This window comes from Callospermophilus lateralis, chromosome 11, assembly GCF_048772815.1.
Source record: "Callospermophilus lateralis isolate mCalLat2 chromosome 11, mCalLat2.hap1, whole genome shotgun sequence".
NCBI classification, from domain to species: Eukaryota; Metazoa; Chordata; class Mammalia; order Rodentia; family Sciuridae; genus Callospermophilus; species Callospermophilus lateralis.
The window spans coordinates 14,246,798-14,273,890 of NC_135315.1; the positions used below are offsets into that span (position 1 = coordinate 14,246,798).

General features: G+C 35.2%; 1 protein-coding gene across 3 annotated transcripts in view; it reads left to right on the forward strand.

The window, feature by feature from the left end:
• Nucleotides 1–27,093, forward strand: part of Smurf2 (SMAD specific E3 ubiquitin protein ligase 2) — a 106,494-nt gene that overhangs the window by 71,777 nt on the left and 7,624 nt on the right. For all 3 annotated transcript variants that reach the window (XM_076869723.1, XM_077110498.1, XM_077110499.1), the window contains 6 exons: nucleotides 2,301–2,459; nucleotides 12,377–12,572; nucleotides 14,026–14,129; nucleotides 23,017–23,131; nucleotides 25,067–25,245; nucleotides 26,400–26,537. In XM_076869723.1, the coding sequence (XP_076725838.1) occupies nucleotides 2,301–2,459; nucleotides 12,377–12,572; nucleotides 14,026–14,129; nucleotides 23,017–23,131; nucleotides 25,067–25,245; nucleotides 26,400–26,537 (891 nt within the window). The remainder of the gene's footprint in view (nucleotides 1–2,300; nucleotides 2,460–12,376; nucleotides 12,573–14,025; nucleotides 14,130–23,016; nucleotides 23,132–25,066; nucleotides 25,246–26,399; nucleotides 26,538–27,093) is intronic.

The following is a 27,093-nucleotide window of genomic DNA, read 5'->3' on the forward strand; positions in this document are numbered from 1 at the left end:
CCACACTGGCCACTCAGGTACCAGCTCCACCTTCATTTTCCTCCCTCCCTTCCCTCTTTTTCTCCCTCCCTCCCTACCTCTTTTAGTAGGATTCTTGGAGCTTTCCCTTGCTTCTTTTGTGACTAGCTATGTCTTCAAATATTATGTTTCCCTTTAAACTTTAGTTGTTTTGTAGTAGGAGGATATCTCTCTCTCTCTCTCTCTCTCTCTCTCTCTCTCTCTCATATTGGGGATTGAACCCATGGTGCTCAACTACTGATCCACATCCCAGCCCTTTTTATATTTTATTTAGAGACAGGGTCTCACTAAGTTGCTTAAGGCCTTGCTGATTTGCTGAGGCTGTCTCTGAACTCACCATCCTCCTCCCTCAGCATCCTGAGCCCTGGAGGAGGTCAGGAGAATCCTCTTGGAGCACCTCTAAACAAAAGTCAAAGTCATCATTTCAACAAATCTATGAGGGCCCATATGTGCCCATCATCATGTTTCACCCAGAACAAGCTGTTACTTGAGGGGCGGGGGGCGGAAATCTTTGTCTAGTTTAACTTTTAAAACGTGATTTTGAAGAATCTTATCAGCACAATTATGTTCTAGTCTAAATTTACATTAGACACGCTGCTTTTATCTTTTCAAGCCCCCTTCCCCCAAGCCCCTAAAAGACCACAAAAGGCAAACAGTTTTAGTGTCTAGATGCTTGAGCTTTCTTGGTCACTTTCAAAGAGTGGCAGTTCCTTAGCATTTACAGGTAATTCCAGTAGCCTGAAGTGGTTCACTTGGGCTTGAAATGACCTGAGCATATTACTCATTGTTACATGAGGCTTTAGTGGGGTCGTGGAAGACAGTGACTTCATTGTCCCAGAAGATGATGACAGTAAGTTTGGGATCTGCACTCTGAAAGATTTTTGTTCTAACAGTGTAGAGGACAGGATTTTATAGTCCTTATTGCTGGTTTCATTATGAATAACCCAAGGGAAGCAATGTCTAGTGTCAGGTATAGGACATGCCTACTCTGAGCATATTAACTTCCTTGCACCTTAATGTGTTTAATAACTTGAGGCTCCTTATCTTATTCTTTAAGGTCCTATAAATCCTTGTTTATATATAATAGTATTTTAAGTGTGTGCAATATAATAACTGTGGCCTTTGGTTCATTAAAATGCATTAACTGGGCTGGGGTTGTGGCTCAGTGGTAGAGTGCTTGCCTAGCATATGCAAGGCACTGGGTTCAATTCTCAGAACCACATAAAAACATAAATAAAGATATTGTATCCATATATAGCTTTAAAAAAAAAAGTCTATTAACTGCCTGTAATCCCAGCGGCTTGGGAGGCTAAGGCAGGAGCATTGAGAGTTGAAAGCCAGAGTCAACAAAAGCTGAGGTGCTAAGCAACTCAGTGAGACCCTGTCTCTAAATAAAATACAAAATAGGGCTGGGGATGTGGCTTGGGAGTGCCCCTGAGTTCAATCTCTGGTACCCCCACCCCCTCCCCCCCAAAAGTTTATTAGCTTTTTTCATTGCAGCAGTAGTAAGCCTTAGTGTTTGTTCTTTTGGTATATCAAACAGGTTCTTTATTCACAAGTTCACAGACTTCAAAAGTCAAAATGAACTAGTTATCCTTTAAAAAAAAAAGCTGTGATTATTTTCAAGATCATAATTTCTTCTTCTTCTTTTTTTTTGTATTTGGGATTTAACTCAGAACTGCTTTACCACTGAGCCTTTTTATTTATTTTTTTTATTTTGAGACAGGGTTTCATTAAGTTGTGTAGGGCCTTGATAAGTTGCTAGCCTTGAACTTGTGATAGGATCATAATTTCAAAAACATTTCCAGTTTTGCTTTGTTGAAGAGCTTAAAATTACTCATGGAATAGACATTATTTACACATATTTTTGATGTAGTAAAGAAAGAAATAGTTGGGAAATTTTAGAAAACATTTAATTCCTTTTATCACTGATACTTGTAACACAGTATTTTCTGTCAAACAAATATTGAAGTATAGTTTATGTTGGCAACTGTTGTGATTACTTTTATATTAATTTAAAATCTGTGTTACATTAAAGTCGAGAAACTAACCTACTAAAAATGTAGGCTTTGTGATAAGTTCTTCTGAGCTGTTTATGGATTGGATTTTGAACATGCAAGTTTGTTAAACCACTGGGAATTAAAAGATTCCAGCTCAACATCTCAAGTTTCTGAAACAATACATTTTCTCAGACTTCATGGAATTGTTGTATGTCATTTACACTTGCTTGGCTCAGCAGGCACAGCAATGAGGTATTTTTTACTTTATATTTGTTTTTGCAGGGATCTTAGCAACATCAATTGTGAAGAGCTTGGTCCTTTGCCTCCTGGATGGGAGATCCGTAATACTGCAACAGGCAGAGTTTATTTCGTTGACCATAACAACAGAACAACACAATTTACAGATCCTCGACTCTCTGCCAACTTGCATTTAGTTTTAAAGTAAGTTTTTTGAAACAATACATATAAAAATACCTGCTGGAACAAGAGGAAATTGATGGATACTTTCTATAATAAATGTGAAAGAATGTCTCCTCTCTTCAATTTATGAGTTATTTTTACTGATCAAATTTTATGTAAGAGTGTGACAGAGTTTACTCAGACATATGAGTATTTTAATTCTACTATGCTTCAGTAGGAACTGATCTTGAAATGTTTGGTAAAGGTATGTATTGAAAGTACTCAAGTTGAGGGGCTAGGGATGTGGCTCAAGTGGTAGCGCACTCGCCTAGCATGTGTGAGGCACTGGGTTCGATTCTCAGCACCACATAAAAACAAAATAAAGATATTGTGACCACCTAAAACTTAAAAAAAAGAAAAGAAAAGAAAGTACTCAAGTGAGAGGGTGTTTTTTCCTGATAGGCAGTAGCTTGACAGAAGTTGAGGCTGAACAGTGTATTTTTGTGTTGCTGTTGCAACAAAACTGCTGTTAGTGGCTTTTCAATAGCTTTTATTATTTGTGAAGTGTTGTTCTTTTGCTTTATATATATTAGCAATATTTTTCCCGACAAATTCCTTGAGGTAGTTACTGCCATTTATATGTATAAGGAAACTGAAATCTAGAGGTTGACTTTCTGTATGTTGCCAGGCAGTAAGTGGCCATGTCCAGATTCATACCGAACATCCTGGCTTTAGTTGGCTGTTAACTATGTTATTGAGCATTATTTGTAGGTGTTATTTGTATCTTTGCTTTTCTTTTTTCTTTAGCTGTCTAGTTTTTTCCTAACTTTGTTAGTTCCTACGTTGTCTTCTGAGGAAGGGGAGGGGTAAATAAAGAGAGAAAAGGAAACTTCATTACTAAGCAAAGCACCAAAGTATCTTTTTCAACAATTTTGATGAAACTGTTGTGTGTGTGTGTATGAGTGGGGAAAGGGAGAGAGAGAGAGACCGACTCCACGTCTGAGCTACATCTCCAGCCCCGGCAAAAACACTTTGACAATAGTATATCAACAAGGTTCTTGGCCTTAGACTTTGAAGAACAAGGTTCTCTCTGACTCCAGAATAACTTACTCTATCATGTCTAAAAAATATTACATGGTCTGTCTTCCTCATTCCTAACATACATCGTAAGTACTCAAAAGTCAAGTACTTATGAAGAATGTTAAAATTTTAAAACAAACTGTACAAGTTGGCACACTCTTGTAACCACTGCTTGGGAGGCTGAGGCAAAAGAATTGAAAGTTTGAAACCAGCCTAGGCAGCATAGCAAGCCCCTATCTCATAATAAAAGTGTTTTGAAAGGTTCGGAATGTAGCTTTGTGGTAAAGCATTTGCCTAGCAAGTATGAGACCCTGGGTTTTATGCCCAGTAACCAGTCCACCCCTCTTCCCACCTTCAAGTAGTTAAATAACTCAGAATGGAAAATATCTTTGATTCATTAATTTTTTTGGAGCTGGGTTTCATAAAGCAAAACATTTAAATGAGAGGTATCTAGCAGTTGTTTACGAGAACAGAATGAAGCATTTAAAATATCTATGGTTCCTTCATTTAAATGTATACAGTTATCTTAGCAGTCTCATTATGTCAATAGATCTTACTTTATTGTGGATAGAAGATTCTAAAATTTTGGTTACAAATTCACGAGTATTTGGCAGGTTTACAGTTTGTAAGCACTTGAAGAAATACTGAGAAGTATGGATGTGCAATCTACCCTTTGAATAACACTGCTCTGGGGCACTTGCCTAGTGGTTGAATTACAATATCATAGAGTATTTTTTTCTCCCATTCTAATATGGAAGCACAATTTTTCTAGAGTCTTTTACCAGCATTTTATGAGTTCCTGTTGCTTGGGAACCTTACTAGTATTTGGTATTTGCTTACTAATGCTTTGTAATTATAATTTGCCAGCATTTTCCTAATTTTTAACGAGATTTAACACCTTCTCATATGTTTATTGGCTGCTTGGATTTCTTTTCTTTTTTTGGTAGAGGTCCTCTTTACATCTTTTGACCATGGACTAATCAGATCGAACAGTTTTTTGTTGGCCTGTTGATCAGTTGTATGACATTTCATATAAATAGTTTACATCCTTTACTTACTTTTCTAATATGCCCTTTAAATTTTAAAATTTGAAGTGTAGATGAATTTTTGATGCATTTATAGTTTTTTTCTTTACTGGGTAAGTCTTTAATCTGTTGGGACTTTTTCCTTTGTGTGTGGATTTAAGTGGCATATGGGAGTAACTAACTGGGATTTGGGGGAGATGATAAGGAATACATGAGATGTTGACATTCTCTATAGAGAGCTTTGTTTTGTTTTAGTATTATCATTATTTGTTACCTTCCTGCTTCCCCTACCCCACTGGACCCTGAATTACTTAAGAAGAGTGCCCATATTCTCTACATTTTTCCTTCTTTAGTATGTAACATACCCAAGTTTTTGGTAGATGTGTATTTATTGAAAACTCAGAATTCTGGCTCTTTTGGAGGCCCAGAAAAGCCTCAGGAGGTACTCTATTCTATTTTCTGTCCTCAGAATCACCTCTTTAGGTAGTAGGAGTTTGGAGTTTGACTTGATGTTGCCAGTGAACATTTCAGTAGAATAGTTATAGGTATTCTGTCTTGTGAGTAGTTAGTTGTATCAAATAACTGAATTAAAATTAGTGTTCTGAAGGAAGGACTAGATGGGATGATTAGAAATGTCGGTTGCCTTTTCTGTTTGAGTAAATTATAGGAGATAATTTGAAGAACAATTGACTGCTTTTCTGATGATTATTATTTTTACAATTCTGTTTAGAAAGTAGCATTAATATCATTAACATTTGCCTTTGTCTTATCTCCAAGTTTTATGGTCATTCCCAGTAGATAGTTCTCAAGTGAATTTTTTCTCTTTGCACTGGGGTGGCACTGAGAGACCGTTGGTCATTGAGCTACATTCCTAGTTAAATTGCTGAGGCTGGCCTTAAACTTCTAATTTTCTTCCTGAGCCTCCTGAATCACTGGGATTCCAAGCAGGCACCATTTCGCCTGTCCTGAAATTTTGTGTGTGTGTGTATGGTGTGTGTATCAAAGTATTGCTCCTCCCTTTAATATCTTTGACTTATTATTCTGTGAAAAAGCTTAAACATTTGTGTATCTGTTTGTTTGTTGTATTTTTTTTTAAAAATATTTTTTAGTTATAGATGGACTCAATATCTTTATTTTGTTTATCCATTTTTATATGGTGCTGAGGATTGAACCCAGTGCCTCACACGTGCGAGGCAAGCGCTCTGCCACTGAGCCACAACCCAAGCCCCTCATTTTGTTTTTTAAGAAGGACAGAATTTCAGAACTACAATTGACAGAGTGTCATCTGTAAAGTCTCCAACCTGATAAATCTTCTCTGAGGTTTATAGTCATGTTATATTAGAACAAATATATAAAAATTATTCACAGCATTTAAATTTCTATCAGAAGTTAACTTAGAAGTGATAAAAGAGTTAGTTTTTATTCAGATATAAAATGTAAAATAAAATTTGTATGTACAAGTGAGTTTATCATGATGAGGTAAAGGAAACAATTTTAACCTAGATTATAGTTTTAAAAAGGATATTCAGCTGGGAGCAGTTACGCATGTCTATAATACTAAGTGGCTCGGGAGGCTGAGGCAGGAGGATCATGAATTCAAATGTCAGCCACAGTGACTTAGCCAGGCCATAAGCAACTCAATGAGACCCTGTTTCTAAATAAAATACAAAAAAGGGCTGCGGATGTGGTTCAGTGGTTAAGTACCCTTGAGTTCAATCCCTAGTACACCCTCCTCTCACATCATAAGGCATCAGTTTTAAAATTTAACTGTTGTTACATTAATCCTTGTATATCTTAGGATATGTTGGATAGAAGACTCTTTTTTTTTTTTTTTTTACGTTGATGCTTTATTTCTATTTTAAAAGACTTTGGGGATGTGTTTTAAATGTGTGTTAAAGATAAGTACCCTTTTGGGCTGGGGATGTGGCTCAAGCGGTAGCACGCTCGCCTGGCATGAGTGCGGCCCAGGTTCAATCCTCAGCACCACATACAAAGATGTTGTGTCCGCCAATAACTAAAAGAAATAAATATTAAAAAATTCTCTCTCTCTTCTCTCTTAAAAAAAAAAAAAGATAAGTACCCTTTCTATGATTGTATTGCTATCAGTTCTCACTTCCTAAATGCTGAAACAGGCAACACACACACAAACAAAACCTAATTAAAAATAAAAATCATCTAAAAATATTTATGAAAGTTATATAACAATAAAATATGTACTAGAAATATGTACTAGGCCTAGGTGCAGTGGCACATGCCTGTAATCCCAGCAACTTGGGAGACTGAGGCAGGAGGAATCACAAGTTTAAAGCTAGCCTTAGCCTTTTAACTAAGCTTTAAGCAATTTAGTGAGACCCTGTCTCAAAATTAAAAAAAAAAAAAAAAAAAAAAGGCCTAGGGATGTGCCTCAGTGATTAAGCACCACTGGGTTCAACCCCTGGTATTAAAAAAAAAAAAAAAAAAAAAAAAAAAAAGTCTGGGTTAAAGGAATTTTGAATCTAAATCTTTGATCTGTCAAATATATTGTTCTCTTACTTCGTAGTCTTATTGTTTTCTGTCTGAAATTTTTTCTTTTTTCCAAAAAATCTTATTGGAGTATTGCTGTTGCTATTAGGCTAATTATGAATTGGTGAAAGTAGTTTAACCTTTAGTTTGAATTGTAGGAGAAGCTATGATGTATGGATTTTATTGTTATATAACTTTCATAAATATTTTTAGATGATTTTGATTTTTAATTAGGTTTTGTTTGTGTGTGTGTGTGTGTGCCTATTTCAACATTTAGGAAGTGAGAACTGATTGCAGTCAATCATAGAAAGGGTACTTATCTGAGCTAGAAAATAATGTAGTGGAGCAAGTTATGTTTTAGAAAGGACTCTCCTATTCAAACTAAGAAGAACTGGTAATTAAAGTTTTGAAAGGAAGTGATAAGAAAAGTTACCTCTTAGAAATATGTACTGGGCCTATTATATATAAAATGTTTATGAGAATATTATTTAAGTTCTTTCTTATATAGTACTTTAATCTCTCCCTCCTTAACTCCCAAGCCCTTCCTGAAATACTATTGTTGTTATTTTTTTTTAATATTATGAAGATTATGCAGTACCTGTGAGGCCTCAGCACATACTCTGTCAGTGATGGCACAGTGTTGATAAACTATTGCAAAATGTTGTCATTGGGATTCAGTAAATAACTTGGCAAAGGACATATTCTTCTAAGAAATAATTTAAAATCTTTTTTTTTTTAAATTTTCCTCCTTCAAGCAAACTTTATAGATTTTTAAACCCAGTAACTATATTGTTACAGTTCTGATGATTAGCATTCATTCTGCATAGTGTGCTCTGAGCACTGTGTCATCCTTATTGTAACTCTATGTTGTCTCCCTCTCACCAATGAGAAAAATGGAGCCTCAGTTACATAAGTTGTCTAGAGATATATAAAAAGCGTGAGAGCTGGGATTTGAATTCAACTAGTTTGACTGTAGAGAGGTATTTTTTTCTTCCCCTTTTTTCTCTTCCTGTTTTTATTTTATTTTTTTAATAGTTGTAGATGGATACAATACCTTTATTTTATTTATTTATCTTTATGTGGTGCTGAGGACCAAATCCAGGGCCCCACATGTGCTAGGCAAGTCCTCTACCACTGAGCTACAACCCCAGCCCCCCTGTTTTTATTCTTTTAACAGTAATTATTTCCTTTCCTTTGATTGGCATTGCAGGAAGTTATTACTATAAAGGAAGCTTTTCACTTTTTCTTTTTAAAGATCACTATGGGCAAGGACTTTACAATTTGAGTCTTCTTTGCATGTCAGGTTCACTTATTTTAAGAAAATTGTTTGATTTCCTAATTAAGTCACTAGGCATTGTTAGACATCTTGAAGGATAGAGGATTGACACCTGCAGTGTTTCTTTCCTAGCACAGACATTAGTCTTTACATAACTGCCTTTTGCACCCTCGTACAGTTTGAAGAAACAGACTGCTTTATTGGGTAATTGAATTTTTATTTTCCCTGTGTGTATGAGAAATAATAGCTTCTGGTGGCTGAATCTGAGATTATTTACTGTTTCAGTTTTAAGCCTTTTCTATTTGCAGGTCTTCAGTCTTTCACACAAGGCTTTGTGAATGAGCTTGCTGTCTCTGGATTTAAAAAAAAAACAGCTTTTTTTTTTATTGGTTGTTCAAAACATTACAAAGCTCTTGACATATCATATTTCATACATTAGATTCAAGTGGGTTATGAACTCCCATTTTTACCCCAAATACAGATTGCAGAATGTGGATGTGTAACCGATGTGATTCTGCAAAAAAACAGCTTTGCTGGGCGCAGTGGTGCATGCCTGTAATCCCAGCGGCTTGGGAGGCTGAGGCAGGAGGATCAAGAGTTAAAAGCCAGCCTCAGCAATATCGAGGCACTAAGCAATTCAGTGAGACCCTGTCTCTAAATAAAATACAAAATAGGGCTGGAGATGTGGCTCAGTTGTTGAGTACCCCTGAGTTCAATCCCCAGTACCAAAAAAAAAAAGACTCCAGCTTTATTGAAATATAATTGACATACAGTCAACTGTAAATTTTTATACAATTTAACATGTTATATACCCAAGAAACTATCATCACATGAAAGTGAACATATTCATCCTTCAAAAGTTTCCTCATGCCAATTTGTAATTTCTTTTCCTCTCCCTCCCTATGCTGCTTTCACCTTGTATTAGTTTCCCAGGGTTACTGCAACAAAATACACAAGTTGGGTGAACAAAGAAATTCATTCCCTCACAGTTCTGGAGGGAAGTCCAGACTGGAGGAGTCAGCTGGGTTGGTTCCTTCTGGAAGATCTGAGGGAATCTGTTCCATGCCCCCTTCTAGCTTCTGGTGGTTTCTGGAAAGAAACATTGGTGTTCCTTGACTTGTAGACATTTCACTCTGATGTTTGCCTTCAGTCATCTTATAGGTTTATTTTCATTGTATCTACATCCAAATTTCCCCTCTCTTATAAGGATGCCAGTTGGATTTAGGACCAACCCAATGCATTGTTATCTTGTCTTAACTTGATTATATCTGCAAAAACCCTATTTCCAAATAAGGTCACATTCACAGGTCTGAAGAGTTGAGACTTCAACATGTTTTGGGAGGGGACAACCCACAACACTACCTTTTGGATATTAGATAAATCGAATCTTAACAGTATATTTGTTTGATTTCTTTTCTTTTACCCAAAATAATTTTGGGCTTCATCTCTCTTACATATATAGTTCATTTCTTTTTAGTGTTACAATGGAATATCATCTGCGCTGTTTCCAGTGTTTGGCTATAAAAGATAAAGGTCTTTATGTACCTGTTTTTGTATGAATATATGCTCTCATTTCTCTTGAGTAGAAAAGTACCTAGGAGTAAAAAGGCTAAATCATATGGTAGATTTATGTATAATTTTCAAAGAAAGTGCCTGATCACTTTTCAAAGTATTGTTCCATTTTACATTCCCACCAGCAATGCATGAGGTGTTGCTGTGTATCCTTACTAACTCTTGGTATGATTAACCTTGTTAGTTTTAGACATTCTAATTGGTATGTAGTGGTATCTCATTCTGGTTTTAGTGTACATCTCTGTAATGACAAATGATGTTGAGCATCTTTCATGTGTTTCTTTGCCATCCATGTATCTCCTTTGGGGAAATCTTTGTCTTCTACTCCCTCATTTGAGCTGTTTAGTTTATTTTTTTTTAAAGATATTTTTAGTTGTAGACGGACACAATACCTTTATTTTGTTTATTTTAGTTTTATGTGGTACTGGGGATCAAACCCAGGGCCTCACACATGCTAGGCAAGTATTCTACCACTGAGCTTACAACCCCAGCCCCCTTGAGCTGTTTAGTTTTTATTATTGAGTTTTTGAGAGTTCTTGGATATTTACACGTCAGATATATGCTTTCCAAAGATTTTCTTCTAGTCTATGATTCGTCTTTTCATTTTCTTGTTGGTGCATTTTTAAAAACAGAAATTTTCTTTAAAATTTTTTAGTTTAATTTATTCACTTGTTGTGTGATATCTAAGAAATCATAGCCTAACACAGGTTATAAATATATTTTCCTCTGTTTACAAGTTTTAAGGTTTTAGATTTTACACTGAGGTCTATGATCCATTTTGAGTTAGTTTTTGTATCTGATATGAAATATACCCAAGTTTTCCCCAACCCATCCTATAGTACTGGGACTTAAACCCAGGGCCTCACATACACCAAACAGTTCTTTACCACTGGGCCATGTCCCTAGTCCCCCAAGTTAATTTGTTAAAAATCGGATTATATAATTTTTATGGAATACTTAAAAAAATATTTTGTTTTAGTCATAGTTGGACATAATACCTTTATTTTATTTTATGTGTTGCTGAGAATCAAACCCAGCGTCCCCGCACAAGCTAGACAAGCGCTCTACTGCTGAGCCACAACTCTAGCCCGAGGGAATACTTTTTATTTATTTAGTGTGTGTGTATGTGTGTGTGTGTGTGTATGTGTAATAACACCTTTATTATTATGTTTAGAATAATAGTTAATACTGACATTTTCAAAAATGCTGTTTGTATGGTTATGTTTTAGACATGAAATTTGGCCTGGTGTGAGAATCACTATATGTAAAGTAAATTAGGATGACCTGCTAACAAATTGAGTTATTTTCATGTATTTATATTTCATGTAACATGAAATATAAATAATATAAATAATATTTATATATTTATTTATAAATATATAAATATAATGGTACATTACTACCATTACTCTTTCCTTTAGGTTAAGAGAGATTATTTTCTTATCTATTGCATGTAAAATTAATTTTAAACTCCATCTTTGTCCCTCGGTGTCTGCATAAATATCAGTAATAAATTATAACTTTATTTTCTGACAAACTTTTGGAATTAACTACTTCATTATATTATAGAGTCTTTTTTAAAAATCTCAAGTGCAACTTAGAATATTTTGTGTCAGGAGAATAAAAACATATGTAGGTAAAGTGTCTCTTAAAATTATTATTATTATTATTATTATTATTATGTACTTGGAACATTATTTTCATGTTGTGGTATTATATGTGTAGTTAGACGTCACTTCAGCCAACAGTGAATTTTCTTAGTGTCTCTGAAATTTATTTATATTTATTTTACCACATATACACACAGAGAAATAGTCATTTTTTTTTTTAAATATTTATTTATTTTTTTAGTTATCGGCAGACACAACATCTTTGTTGGTATGTGGTGCTGAGGATCGAACCCGGGCCGCATGCATGCCAGACGAGCGCACTACCGCTCGAGCCACGTCCCCAGACCAGAAATAGTCATTTTTATAAAGTACTTAGACTTATTTGTAAAGTGCTTATTTCTCTGTGACAATAACTTAAACATGATCTCCCAAATTGTTGTAGTATAGATTATAACAGATAAAGGAGGAAGAGTTTCTGCCATGCTGCCAATTTAAACTTTTGTTTGGCTCTTCCAGAAAGACAGACTCAAGATAGCAAGCAGTGGTGGCATCTGCCTGAATTTTAAAATGAGTGATGGAAAAATGTAGAGGAAAATGGAAATGGTATTTGAAAAATTTGTTCCCAGCAGCAGTATAAAGCTTTGTGGATAAAACTTCATTATCTAATTCTTTATCAGTTCATGTGGATGATAAGAAATAAACTTTGGAACTGGTTTATTGTTGCCCCCCTCCCCCCCAAAAAATTAGGCTGACCATATGTCCTGTCCTAATAAGGCTTGGCAAATGATACAGCTAGATTTGATTTACAGTTTGATGGTATTTGATATTTTAAATGTATAATAGCAATCTTTTTAATTTAAAATACTTTCATAATAACATTTCTGTTACTTCCAGTCGGCAGAACCAGTTGAAAGACCAACAGCAACAGCAAGTGGTTTCATTATGCCCTGATGAGACAGAGTGTCTGACAGTGCCAAGGTACAAGCGAGACCTGGTTCAGAAACTGAAAGTCTTGCGGCAAGAACTTTCCCAACAACAGCCTCAGGCTGGCCACTGCCGCATTGAGGTTTCCAGGGAAGAGATTTTTGAGGTAAACTTGGAAATCTTTTTTTTTCGACAAGTCTTATTTTAAAATAGAGGAGAATTAAATTTAGTCTTTTATTCTCCCTTTACGAAGAATACTTTTTTGGGATTCATATCCCTCTCAAATGGAAGCATTCTCATTTATATTTTTTAATTGTGGGAAGTAAAGGCAGTAATATTGGAGATACTCAGTATGTGATATAGGCATTAAATGGAATGAAGAGTGCCACATATTCCCCTTAGTTCAATTTGGTCTCTGCATTGCAAATTCTTATTTATTAGTGAATTCTATTTTTCTTAATTAATCAAATAAATTTTTTTTTTTTTGGAACTGAGAATTGAACCCAGGAACACTTATACACTGAGTCACATCTTCAGACCCTTTTTGTATTTTATTAGATACAGGTTCTCACTAAGTTGCTGAGGCTGGCTTTGAACTCGTGATCCTCCTGCTTCAGCTTCCTGAGCAGCTGGGATTACAGGCATGCACCACCACACCTGACCTGTTAGTGAATCTTATTTATTTATTTTTAAATTTTTTTTTTTTTTTTGTAGTTGTAGATGGACAGAATGCCTTTATTTTATTTCTTTATTTTTATGTGGTGCTGAAGATTGAACCAAGTGCCTCACCCATGCTAGGCAAGTGCTCTCCCACTGAGCTACAGCCCTAGCCTGTGTTAGTATAGATTATAACAGAAAAAGGCCCCAAGTATTATCTATCCCTTGCTTTCTGATTCTTCTGAAAGTCAAGGGACTCTAATTTAAAAATAATTATTTTGTCTGATTACTGTTGGACTACTTCTTTAATTTATTGAAAATCTTTCTGTTATATACATTTATCCTTGGATTATGGTCCTAATGCCAGCTTCAAAATTCTTGTCATAATACGCGGTAGAGGCCAAAGGTAGGGGTTTCCCATTCATTAGAGGATTCTTGTTCAAAAGACATTTGGAACCTGATAACCCTTTTCCTAAATTAGGATGCATTTTTTACTTTCAGAGCAGTTCTGACCTTGTTTGTAGTCTACTATTCATATTTTAAAATGATATAAGGCTGTCTATGTAATGAAGACCACTTTATGATTGCTGATTTTCTTTTGGAACTTTGTTTTTCTTACCCTTACTTTACTGGTGCCTGTAATCTAAGATTAGTTCAACCAACTTTTAAAAAAATCTGCTCTTCTACCAAATTCTCTTTTGATTGTGAGTGGAAACATTACTAGTACCTAGTAGGGTTTTCATACAATATTTATCAAATAAATTGCTTTCAGAAGGATTAAGCTATATATCTATCTTGCTTTTCAAAATCCTGTGTGTTTTAAAATATTTGGAATTTATTTATTGATTTAATGGACAAATTTCACTTTATTTAAATTGTGTTTTGTGAGTGAGATGAGAGGGAGAGTTTAATAGGTTAAAAACACCTAATAATAATATATATATATATATTTTTTTTTTCAGGAGTCATATCGACAGGTCATGAAAATGAGACCAAAAGATCTCTGGAAGAGATTAATGATAAAATTTCGTGGAGAAGAAGGCCTTGATTATGGAGGGGTTGCCAGGTAAAGACTTGCTTGTCAGTTAATGATATGTGGATCTTTATACTTACAAATTTAAGACACTTCCTGTGATATAGCTTTGTCATGGAGATTTATTTTCTAGTATTATATTCCCTAATGTTTGCAAAACAGGGAAAATTCTGTAGATATATTCATGAGGTTAGGACAGTGAGACTTTTCCTGAAAATAGCTGCAACCCTTCATGGACTGTTGGTAGGACTAGCTGGCCCTGTGTTTTCATCATTTCTCTTCCTTAGCATTTATTATTTCCTCTGCTTTACATTGTCAGGAATAATCTCGAGACATTAATGATGTATTACCTAAATTACTGTTTCCTTTTTCTTCCATTGCCAGTTTTTTTTTACCCTGCTAAATAATTGTGTGTATGGCAGGTCTAATGATGGTCCTTGGAATGTTTCAGTATAGAAGTTATAATGTTTCTGTTGCATTCATAATTACACATTTAATTACCATTTGATTTATTTCTTTTTTTTTTATTGGTTGTTCAAAACATTACAAAGCTCTTGACATATCATATTTCATACATTAGATTCAAGTGGGTTATGAACTCCCATTTTTACCCCAAATACAGAATGCAGAATCACATCGGTTACACATCCACATTTTTACATAATGCCCTATTAGTAACTGTTGTATTCTGCTACCTTTCCTATCCTCTACTATCCCCCCTCCCCTCCCCTCCCCTCCCATCTTCTCCCTCTACCCCATCTACTGTAATTCATTTCTCTCCTTGCTTATTTTCCCATTCCCCTCACAACCTCTTATATGTAATTTTGTATAACAAACAATGAGGGTCTCCCTCCATTTCCATGCAATTTCCCTTTTCTCTCCCTTTCCCTCCCACCTCATGTGTCTGTTTAATGTTAATCTTTTCTTCCTGCTCTTCCTCCCTGCTCTGTTCTTAGTTGCTCTCATTATATCAAAGAAGACATTTGGTATATGTTTTTTAGGGATTGGCTAGCTTCACTAAGCATAATCTGCTCTAGTGCCATCCATTTCCCTGCAAATTCCATGATTTTGTCATTTTTTAGTGCTGCGTAATACTCCATGGTGTGTAAATGCCACATTTTTTTTTTTATCCATTCATCTATTGAAGGGCATCTGGGTTGGTTCCACAGCCTAGCTATTGTGAATTGTGCTGCTATGAACATCGATGTGGCAGTATTCCTGTAGTACGCTCTTTTAAGGTCTTCAGGGAATAGTCCGAGAAGGGCAATAGCTGGGTCAAATGATGGTTCCATTCCCAGCTTTCCCAGGAATCTCCATACTGCTTTCCAAATTGGCCGCACCAATTTGCAGTCCCACCAGCAATGTACAAGAGTACCCTTTTCCCCACATCCTCGCCAGCACTTGTTGTTGTTTGACTTCATAATGGCTGCCAATCTTACTGGAGTGAGATGGTATCTTAGGGTGGTTTTGATTTGCATTTCTCTGACTGCTAGAGATGGTGAGCATTTTTTCATGTACTTGTTGACTGATTGTATGTCCTCCTCTGAGAAGTGTCTGTTCAGGTCCTTGGCCCATTTGTTGATTGGGTTATTTGTTATCTTATTGTCTAATTTTTTGAGTTCTTTGTATACTCTGGATATTAGGGCTCTATCTGAAGTGTGAGGAGTAGAAATTTGTTCCCATGATGTAGGCTCCCTATTTACCTCTCTTATTGTTTCTCTTGCTGAGAAAAAACTTTTTAGTTTAAATAAGTCCCATTTGTTGATTCTTGTTATTAACTCTTGTGCTATGGGTGTCCTATTAAGGAATTTGGAGCCCAACTCCACAATATGTAGATCGGAGCCAACTTTTTCTTCTATCAGACGCCATGTCTCTGATTTGATATCAAGCTCCTTGATCCATTTTGAGTTAACTTTTGTGCATGGCGAGAGGAGGGGATTCAGTTTCATTTTGTTGCATATGGATTTCCAGTTTTCCCAGCACCATTTGTTGAAGATGCTATCCTTCCTCCATTGCATGCTTTTAGCCCCTTTATCAAATATAAGATAGTTGTAACTTTGTGGATTAGTCTCTGTGTCCTCTGTTCTGTACCATTGGTCCACCCGCCTGTTTTGGTACCAGTACCATGCTGTTTTTGTTACTATTGCTCTGTAATATAGTTTGAAATCTGGTATCGCTATACCTCCTGATTCACACTTCCTGCTTAGAATTGCTTTTGCTATTCTGGGTCTTTTATTTTTCCATATGAATTTCATGATTGCTTTATCTATTTCTACAAGAAATGCCATTGGGATTTTGATTGGCATTGCATTAAACCTATAGAGAACTTTTGGTAATATCGTCATTTTGATGATGTTAGTTCTGCCTATCCATGAACAGGGTATATTTTTCCATCTTCTAAGATCTTCTACTTCTCTTTTTAGGGTTCTGTAGTTTTCATTGTATAAATCTTTCACCTCTTTTGTTAGGTTGATTCCCAACTATTTTATTTTTTTTTTAGGATATTGTGAATGGAGTGTTTTTCCTCATTTTCATTTCAGAAGTTTTGTCGCTGATATACAGAAATGCCTTTGATTTATGCGTGTTGATTTTATATCCTGCCACTTTGCTGAATTCATTTATTAGTTCTAGTAGTTTTTTTGTAGACCCTTTTGTGTCTGTTAAATATATTATCATGTCATCCGCAAATAGTGATAATTTAAGTTCTTCTTTTCCTATTTTTATGCCTTTAATTTCTTTCGTCTGTCTAATTGCTCTGGCCAGTGTTTCGAGAACTATATTGAATAGACATGGTAATAGAGGGCATCCCTGTCTTGTTCCAGATTTTAGAGGGAATGCCTTCAATTTTTCTCCATTCAGAATGATGCTAGCCTGAGGCTTAGCATAGAAAGCTTTTACAATGTCAAGGTAAGTTCCTGTTATCCCTAGTTTTTCTAATGTTTTGGACATAAAGGGATGCTGTACTTGTCGAATGCTTTTTCTGCGTCTATCGAGATGATCATATGGTTCTTACCTTTAAGTCTATTGATGTGGTGAATAACATTTATTGATTTCCGTATATTGAACCATCCTTGCATCCCAGGGATGAATCCTACTTGATCATGGTGCACAATTTTCTTGATGTGCCTTTGTATCCGATTCGCCAGAATTTTCTTGAGGATTTTTGCATCTATGTTCATTAGAGATATTGGTCTGTAGTTTTCTTTCTTTGAGGTGTCTTTGTCTGATTTTGGAATCAGGGTGATGTTGGCCTCATAGAATGAATTTGGAAGAGCTCCCTCTTTTTCTATTTCCTGAAATAACTTGAAAAGTATTGGTATTAATCCTTCTTTAAAGGTTTTGTAAAACTTCGCTGTATACCCATCCGGTCCTGGGCTTTTCTTGGTTGGTAGTCTTTTGATTGCTTCTTCTATTTCATCCATTGATATTGGTCTGTTCAAATTGTGTGTATCCTCCTGACTCAGTCTGGGAAAATCATATGACTTAAGAAATTTATCGATGTCTTCACTATCTTCTATTTTATTGGAATATAGGTTTTCAAAATAATTTCTAATTGTCTTCTGTATTTCTGTAGCAACTGTTGTGATATTGCCTTTTTCATCCCGTATGTTAGTAATTTGAGTTCTTTCTCTTCTTCTCTTCGGTAGCATGGGTAAGGGTCTGTCGATCTTATTTATTTTTTCTAAGAACCAACTTTTAGTTTTGTTAATTTTTTCAATAGTTTCTTTTGTTTCAATTTCGTTGATTTCCGCTCTGATTTTAATTATTTCTTGCCTTCTGCTACATTTGCTGTTGTTTTGCTCTTCCTTTTCTAGGGCTTTGAGATGAAGTGTGAGCTCATTTATTTGTTGGTTTTTCTTTTTTTTGAGGAATGACCTCCAGGTGATGAATTTCCCTCTTAAAACTGCTTTCATTGTGTCCCATAGATTCCGATATGTTCTGTCTGTATTTTTATTTATCTCTAAGAATTTTTTGATTTCCTCCTTTATGTCTTCTGTAACCCATTGATCATTCAGTAACGTATTATTCATTTTCTATGTGATGTAGGATTTTTCCTTCCTTCTTTTATCATTGATTTCCACTTTCATTCCATTATGATCAGATAAAATGCATGGTATTATCTCCACCTCTTTATATTTACTGAGGGTTGCCCTATGGCATAATATATGGTCTATTTTTGAGAAGGATCCATGTGCTGCTGAGAAAAAAGTATATCCACTTGATGATGGTTGATATATTCTATATTTGTCAGTTAAGTCTAGGTTATTGATTGTGATATTGAGTTCTATAATTTCTTTATTCAACTTTTGTTTGGAGGATCTGTTCAATGGTGAGAGAGGTGTGTTGAAGTTACCCATAATTATTGTGTTGTGGTCTATTTGATTCTTGAACTTGTGGAGAATTTGTTTTATGAACATCGCTGCACCATTATTTGGTGCAAAAATATTGATAATTGTTATGTCTTGTTGGTGAATGTTTCTTTTAACAGTATATAATGTCCTTCCTTATCCCTTTTGATTAACTTAGTCTTGAAGTCGATTTTATTCGATAGGAGGATGGCCACCCCTGCTTGCTTACGGGGACTGTGTGCGTGGTATATTTTTTCCCAACCTTTCACCTTCAGCCTGTGTATGTCTTTTCCAATCAGATGTGTCTCCGGAGGCAGCATATTGTTGGATTTGTTTTTTTTTAATCCATGTTACCAGCCTATGTCGCTTTATTGGAGAGTTTAAGCCATTAACGTTTAGAGTTACTATTGATATATGGTTTGTACTTCCAGCCATGTTTGATTATTTATCTTTTTTTTTTTTTTTTTTTTAGTTTGTTTCTCCATGATTAGCTTCCCCCCCGCCCTCTGTCTTTACCGAGGCACTCCCCACTAATGGTTTTGGTTATTGTTTTTCATTTCTTCCTCGTGTAGTGTTTTGCTCAAGACGCTTTGCAATGCTGGTTTTCTGGCTGCAAATTCTTTTAGCTTTTGTTTATCATGAAAGATTTTTATTTTGTTGTCGTACCTGAAGCTTAATTTTGCTGGATACAGAATTTTTGGTTGGCATCCATTGTCTTTCAGTGTTTGAAATATGTTGTTCCAGGATCTTCTCGCTTTCAGCGTCTGTGATGAAAAATCCGTTGTTAACCTTGTTGGTTTACCCCTGAATGTAATCTGCCTCCTTTCTCGTGTAGCTTTTAATATTTTCTCTTTGTTCTGTATATTGGATATCTTCATAACAAATGTGTCTTGGTGTTGGTCTACTGTGATTTTGTATTCTCGGTGTCCTGTATGCATCTACAATTTGTATATCCGTTTCCTTTTCTATTTCTGGAAAGTTTTCTGCAATTATTTCATTCAGCAGGTTACTCATTCCCTTGGTTTGAATCTCTATACCTTCCTCTATCCTGATGACTCATAAGTTTGGTTTTTTAATGTTATCTCTTGGATGTTTTTCTCGTGATTTTTTACCAGCCTTTCTGAGTTGGCTAGACTCTTTTCAAGATGATATATTTTGTCTTCATTATCTGACGTTCTGGCTTCTACTTGCTCCACTCTGTTAGTGATACTCTCATTTGAGTTTTTAATTTGGTTTATAATTTCCTTCATTTCTAGAATTATTGTTTGATTTTTTTATTATCTCTATCTCCTGATAAAGATGCTTAACTTCTTCTTTTATCTGTTTATGTAATTCATTTTCAATGTGTTCTTTCACTGTTTGAATTTGCTGTCTCGTATCCTCTTTAAGGTTCCATTCCATCTGTCTAAGGTATTCCTTGAGTTCTTTATATGACCATTTTTCTGATGACTCTAGGTCCTCCTGAATATTTAGGCTGTCCTGCATTGTTTGTACTCCTTTTCTTCCTTGCTTTTTCATGCTGCTCATGTTACTTCTTGTTCTGTTTGACTGCTGAGTTACTGTTTACTCTTATAAATTTATTTGACGCTTGGGAGGAAAGATATTAGAAGGGAAGGGAAGTAGTCACTAAAGAGAATGAGAGTAAGCAGGTAGAATTCAAGGAAGGGGGAATAAGAAAATTGAAAAGAAAAGAAAAGACAAAAGAAAAATAGAAAATAAAAAAAATTTTTTTTTAAAATAATAATAAAAAAATGAAAATTAAAAAAATAATAATAAAATAATTTTTAAAAAATTAAAAAAAAATTTAAACAACAACAAATGAAAATGAAAAAAAAACCCAAATTAAAAAAAATTAATAAATGCAGTCTTAGAGTTTGATTAACTTCTCTTCCAGTAGGTGGAGCTGTGCCCACTGGGCCAAGCTTCTCCTCTCAATAGGCTGGAACCAATCACTGTGCAGCAGCTCCTCCTCCCAGACTGGGCGGGTCTCCAATCCTGAGTGCCTAGGGCCTTCTCTTGTGTTTAGTCACTTCCCCACTTTTCCTCAAGCCAGGCCCCGCTCACTGGTGTCGCTCACCACAATACTGGCTACACGCCAGATCTGCTGCTCCTGGGAGCCCTGTTTTCATGAATGCCTGGGCACACTCTCCCTGTTTGCCATTCCCTCAGACCCTAAGTTTGTAGAGCTTGGGGCTGAGAACCCCCAGCGAATTTGCTTGCCCTCCGGTACCCACGCCCCCGGTAGCGGGTGCAAGAGACCTCGGTTGTCAGCACTGGTGGGAGCAGTAGCCAAGAGTTCCGGGCCGCAAGTCCCGCGCCACTCCTGATTCCCTCAGTCTGGCTGTCCCGCTCACGGGATAGCTGGGAGGGGCCCTTAAGGTTTCCCCGCTGTGTGGAGAGGGATGGCTAGGGGATTACACACCTGTCTCCGTTGGTTTCAATGAAGTTATCTCCTCCGCCGCCACCATTTGATTTATTTCTGATGGCATATATACTATTAGAATTTTTTTCCACGTGTGAAAATTCACTTTATGTATATGTAGGAGAAACAATAGAAATGTTGAAAGGACTATCAAAATAATTCTGTTTCCTTATTCTAAAGCCAACCTACATTAAATAGTGCTTCCACTAAGTCCTATAGCTGTTATTTAATATCACTTGTGTTCATTTGTAGACTTATCTTCATTCTGTCACCTATGGCAAATGGTTAATTTCTTTTAATATTTTCTAAAAATGTTCTCTTGCACATCATATTTAGGACTTAGTAGTTTTTGTGGAATTATGATTTACTCATAAATAGAATTCATATGTTTGTAGGAAAACAATATATGCTAGTGGTATCTATGTGTATAGAATAGTAGTCTTTTATAAAAATCCTTTCTTAACCTTATATACTGTCAAGATTATGGCAAAATAAATGGGATTGGTAGTGAATGGCTTTTTCTGAACTTTATTCTGTAGTAGAACACCCAAATAGTTTAGTTCTTCTCTTATACATATTCTAAAAACTTGAGCAAACAAAACGAAAATTGGGATTTTCTTTGACAAAAACATAGATTCACATGCAAGGTATATCAGTGAGTATTGTGTTGTTGGGATGCTGCATATATGGAGACTTCACTTCTTTTTTTTTATCTCTGTGGTAATTTTTCAAGTGTTATATCATGATAGTAATTTGATTTAGACTATCACATTATTGAATTTTGAAATTTTTTCCTTTAATTGGGAATTCTACCCCATTTGCTAAAAATGTGTCATTTTAAGCTACTTAATTCATAATGTCAAAACATACCATTTTAAATAATTTTCTGTAACTCAGGAATAAGAATTGGGATTAGAACTGTCTCTCTGAAGTTCTAGACTAGTGATTTTATTTCATTTCCACCAAGATGAGTGACAAGCATTCATTTATTCTTTGAAAACTATCAAGGATTTATTAAGTTTGGGACAGTAATACTACTTATTGTGAAGTTTTTGAAAACGTTGATGTAGAACACTGGATATGAAGAAGTAATGTGAATCATAACCAGAGAATGCAGACTGGCCCTTGTATTCACACCTATGCCAAGTGCCTTGGAATTTCTGATTTCTTATATTCTTATCATGGTATGCTTTAGGCTGCATTCGATAAAATATGATTAAATCGATGATGAATTTTTCTTACTAAAACAATATCATCAACAAAACACTCCACTGTCCAAAAGTAAAAGTAAATTAATGTTATATATCCATATAAACTTGTATAAACCTGCCACAATGGGAGTGAATTAGGATAGTCTACATGACATGGATGCTTTGAAATAAAACCATGTTTTCCCCTTCATTTTGTATTTATCATGGATTACAAATTTACTTAGCATTTAAAGTAGCAGACTATGGGGCTGTAGCATTTCATGAGTAGCTGAACTGCTAGGTAACGTGTTTATACTCTCTGATGCTAAAATGTATTAAAATTGCCCAAAATTACCTGTGTAACTCTATATCATGTACAACCAGACAAATAAGAAGTTATACTCCATGTATGTATGATGTGTCAAAATCCATTCTACTGTCATGTATAACTAATTAGAACAAATTTTAAAACTGTAAAAAAAAAAAATTAATTTAAAAAAATTGCCCAAAATTGAGTGAGCAGAGACTTAAGTATAACTACAGTTAGTTCTTTGTTTTCTTTTTTTCTGGGTACGGGGATTGAACTCAGGAGCACTCAACCACTGAGCCACTTCCCCAGCCCTATTTTGTATTTTATTTAGAGACAGGGTCTCACTGAGTTGCATAGTGCCTTGCTTTTTCTGGGGCTGGCTTTGAACTCAGGATCCTCCTGCCTTAAGCTGTGCTTACACTCTCTGATGCTAAAATGTAATAAAATTGCCCAAAATTACCTGTGTAAGTGTACATCATATACAATCAGACAAATGAGAAGCATTTATGTATGAGGTTTACAGGGTGTGCCACTACACCTGGCTGTTTTCCTTTCTTAATTAAAGAAAAATATTTGCTAAAATGTTGAATGGTATATCAATAAACATTATCGATTAACAAAAAAATTTTTGTCATATCTTGTTTTCTAGGGAATGGTTGTATCTCCTGTCACATGAAATGTTGAATCCATACTATGGCCTCTTCCAGTACTCAAGAGATGACATCTATACATTGCAGATCAACCCTGATTCTGCAGTGAATCCGGTATGATTTATAGTTGTAATGATGTGAATTGGGACCTATAGTGCTTGTTTATCTCTAAATATCAAGTGAAGTTTATTACATTGATTGATTGATTGTGGTACTAGGGATTGAACCCAAGTGTACTCTACCAATGAGCTACCTCCTCATTCCTTTTTATTCTTTTTAATTTTTAACAGCATCTCACTGAATTTCTGAGATTGGCCCAGAATTTAGGATCCTTCTGTCTCAGCCTCATGAGTAGTTGGGATTATAGGCCTGGCTCAATATAGTTTATATTCCATGCCTGGCTCAATATAGTTTATTATAATAGAAATTACTTGTTTATGTCCTAGTCATGCTCTTTGACTCAGTAATTCTTCTAAAAATTTTTCTCAGGTGAATGATTATGGATATATACAACAATTTAAGCACAGGGCTGTTTATTATTTATAATAGCCCTAGTTGAAAACAATAGTTATCCATAAGATTGGTGAAGATGTGGGGAAAAAGGTATACTCAATACATTGCTGGTGGGACTGCAAATTGGTGCAACCACTATGGAAAGCAGTATGAAGATTCTTTAAAAAACTTGGAATGGAACCACCATTTGATTGTTTTCCCACTCCTTGGTATATACCCAAAGGACTTAAAATCAGCTACAGTGATGCAGATACATCATTGTTTACAGCAGCTGTATTCACAATAGTTAAGCTATGGAACCAACCTAGGTACCCTTCAGAAGATGAATGGATATAGAAAGTGTGGTGTATATATACACAATGGAATATTACTCAACCATAAAAAATAATGACTTTATGACTTTTGCTGGTAAATGGTTAGATCTGAAGACTATCATGCTAAGTGAAATAAGCCAGTTCCCAAAAACCAAATGCTGAATATTTTGTCTGATATAAGGATGCTAACACACAGTGAGGGTGGGGGGAGAATAGAAGTTCATTGGATTAGACAAAGGGGAATGAAGGGAAGGGAGGGTAGATAGGAATAGGAAAGACAATAGAATGGGTCGGACATAACTTTCCTATGTCCGTCTATGAATACATGACCAGTGAAACTCCATATCATGTACAGTCACAAGAATGGGATTCTAATTAGAATCAGTTATACTCCATGTATGTATAATGTGTCAAAATACAGTCTACTGTCATGTATATCAAAGAAGAACAAAAAAAGAAAAAACAGTTATCCATAAGAAGGAAGAAATGGTTAACAACACAGATTCTGGGATTAGAAGACATGGAATCATATCCTATTCTCATCGTTTACTTAGCTTTGTGATATGGGTGAGCTCATTAACTTAAGCCTCAATTTTTTAATTACTAAAAATAATAAGTATGGTTCATGTCTCAGAGAAGAGTGTGAGAGTTAAGTGGGACCTTGTACATTGCGAAATTAGTATAGTGCTATACTTTTTAAAAATATACTCTTTTTAGTTGTTGATGGACTTTATTTATTTATTTATTTATGGTGCTGAGAATCTAACCCAGTGCCTCACAGATGCTAGTGCCTCACAAAAGTGCTCTACCACTGAGGCATAACCCCAGCTAGTGCTATACTTTTTAAACCCTATTATACATTATTATGAACTTAGGAAGAGAACCTATCTACAAGCAATTAAGTGAAGCTGCAGTGGGACTATAATTTGGACTGATTTCTAAAAGAGAAATTTTACAAAGTACCTTTACCCTCTGAGAGAGGCATCAACTGTAACACGTTATTTTTTAATGATGTATAAAAACTTGTGTGTGCCCTACAGAAACATTCCTGAGTGTTATTGAGCTTTGATGTGACAATCTGTTCCATTTAAATAGTCACGGAGTACAAATTTGATATTTATCAAAAAATCTTAATGCCTACTTAAATATTTACTTTTTATTTAAAAACTTCTTTGATAGTTTCTAGCTTGAGTATTTATATAAACTTTTTTTTCAATTTCAGGAACATTTATCATATTTCCACTTTGTTGGACGAATAATGGGAATGGCTGTGTTTCATGGACATTATATTGATGGTGGTTTTACATTGCCTTTTTATAAACAGTTGCTTGGAAAGTCAATTACTTTGGATGACATGGAGTTGGTTGATCCAGATCTTCATAACAGTTTGGTGTGGATACTGTAGGTGGAATCTTATATCTGTTTATTATAGCTAGAATATGAGCTTTAAAAAAGAATCATTTCAAAACTATTTATTTTAAAACTTAAAAAAATATGTGCTGAAAACATATTAAATGTAGTTACATGAATAATAGGCTCACATAAGACTTTCCCCCTTTCTGCTGCTTCCTATACATTTCAAATTCCTTAAAGTTAGCAGGTGTTATTACTTTAAAAAGGAAAAAATTCTGGTACAGATTGAGTATCCTTTATCCAGAATGTTTGGAACTGGCATTGCTTTCAGATTTTGGATTTGTTTTAGATTTTGAAATATTTGTCTATACTTAAGATATTTTTGTGGTGGGGGGGGACCCAAGTCTGAATACAAAATTCATTTATGTTTTTGGAATACCTTATCTACATTGCCTACAAGTAATTTTGTACTTATATTTTAGTGTGCCTATGTTTTTACTTTGACCCTCCCATGAGGTCAGGTGTGGAATTTTCCACTTGGGGCATCATGTTGGCACTGAAAATGTTTTGGATTTTGGAACTTATGGGATTTAGGATTTTTAAATTAGGGATACTCAATTTATATTACTATTTATATATACAGTACTGTGTGTATTGATTTCCTCAATGTGGTAAAGTTCTGTTCCTGTTTTGCATGTGGTAGAATAGCAAATTTCTGAATCCATTGTTTTTTAATGAAGTGCTGATTGTTGGAATCATAAATAAGAACTAATTCTATTTAGGTTAATAAATAATTTAGGAAGATATGCTGGTAGTACTTACTTTTATGAAATAAACAGATTACTTTCTCTGGATTACTGAGGTCAGTGAAGGAGGTTCCCAGATTCCCTAAGGCCTTTTATCTAAATGTCAAAATATAACTGAACTTTTCTTACATTGTGGTCCTAGCAAAGTTCAGCTTTGATCAAGGTTATTTCTCATTACTAAGGAAGTGAAATGTTACTTGTATTTATATTAAAGCTTTTTTACTTTTCTGCCCAAGAAGAGTATGTGGTAGTATAAAAAGTAGAAGATGAATCTGACCTTATATTTATCATATCATAAAACTATCTTAGTTTTATCTGTCTCACCAGTTAATAAACTTATAGGATTGATGTTTTAGGTTTCCCAGTTATGTATCTTTTTCTCTGTTTCCTGTCCAGTGAAAATGATATTACAGGTGTTTTGGACCATACTTTCTGTGTTGAACATAACGCATATGGTGAAATTATTCAGCATGAACTCAAACCAAATGGCAAGAGTATCCCTGTTAATGAAGAAAATAAAAAAGAATATGTCAGGTAAACATTTATCTGTTCTCAAGATTGAGAATTTTTGTAATGTTCTAGAATGTCAGTATGGACAAACATTAAGTAGTTTTATTCCTATAAAATATGCTTTCATAGAATTTAGTGACTTAAAAACAGTCACTGTTGTTTTTCACAATTCCAGGGGTCAGTAATTTGGGCGAAGAATAATGGGGATGGTACATTGATGTTCCACAAAAAGTCAGCTGGACTAAAGGGCCAAGGTGGCCTCTTCATTCTTACAAATGAGAACTCAGCTAGGATGGCTCAAATGGCTGTGGGCTGGCAGGAACAACTCTTATCTGAGGGCATTGTCTGGGGCCTCATTGCCACTAGGCTCCTTGGTACTCCCTTTATAGCATCAAAGATCTCTATCTCTCTTCCAGCAAAACAGTCAGATTTCTTGGGGGTGGCTGGCTTTCCAGAGCACAAAAGCAGAAGCTTCCAGATCTTTTTAAAAACTAGCATGGCACTGTCAACATGACATCTGCTGTATTGTTTTGGTTGAAGTGAGTCACAGGCCAGCCCAGGTTCATTGGGGAGGAGGGGT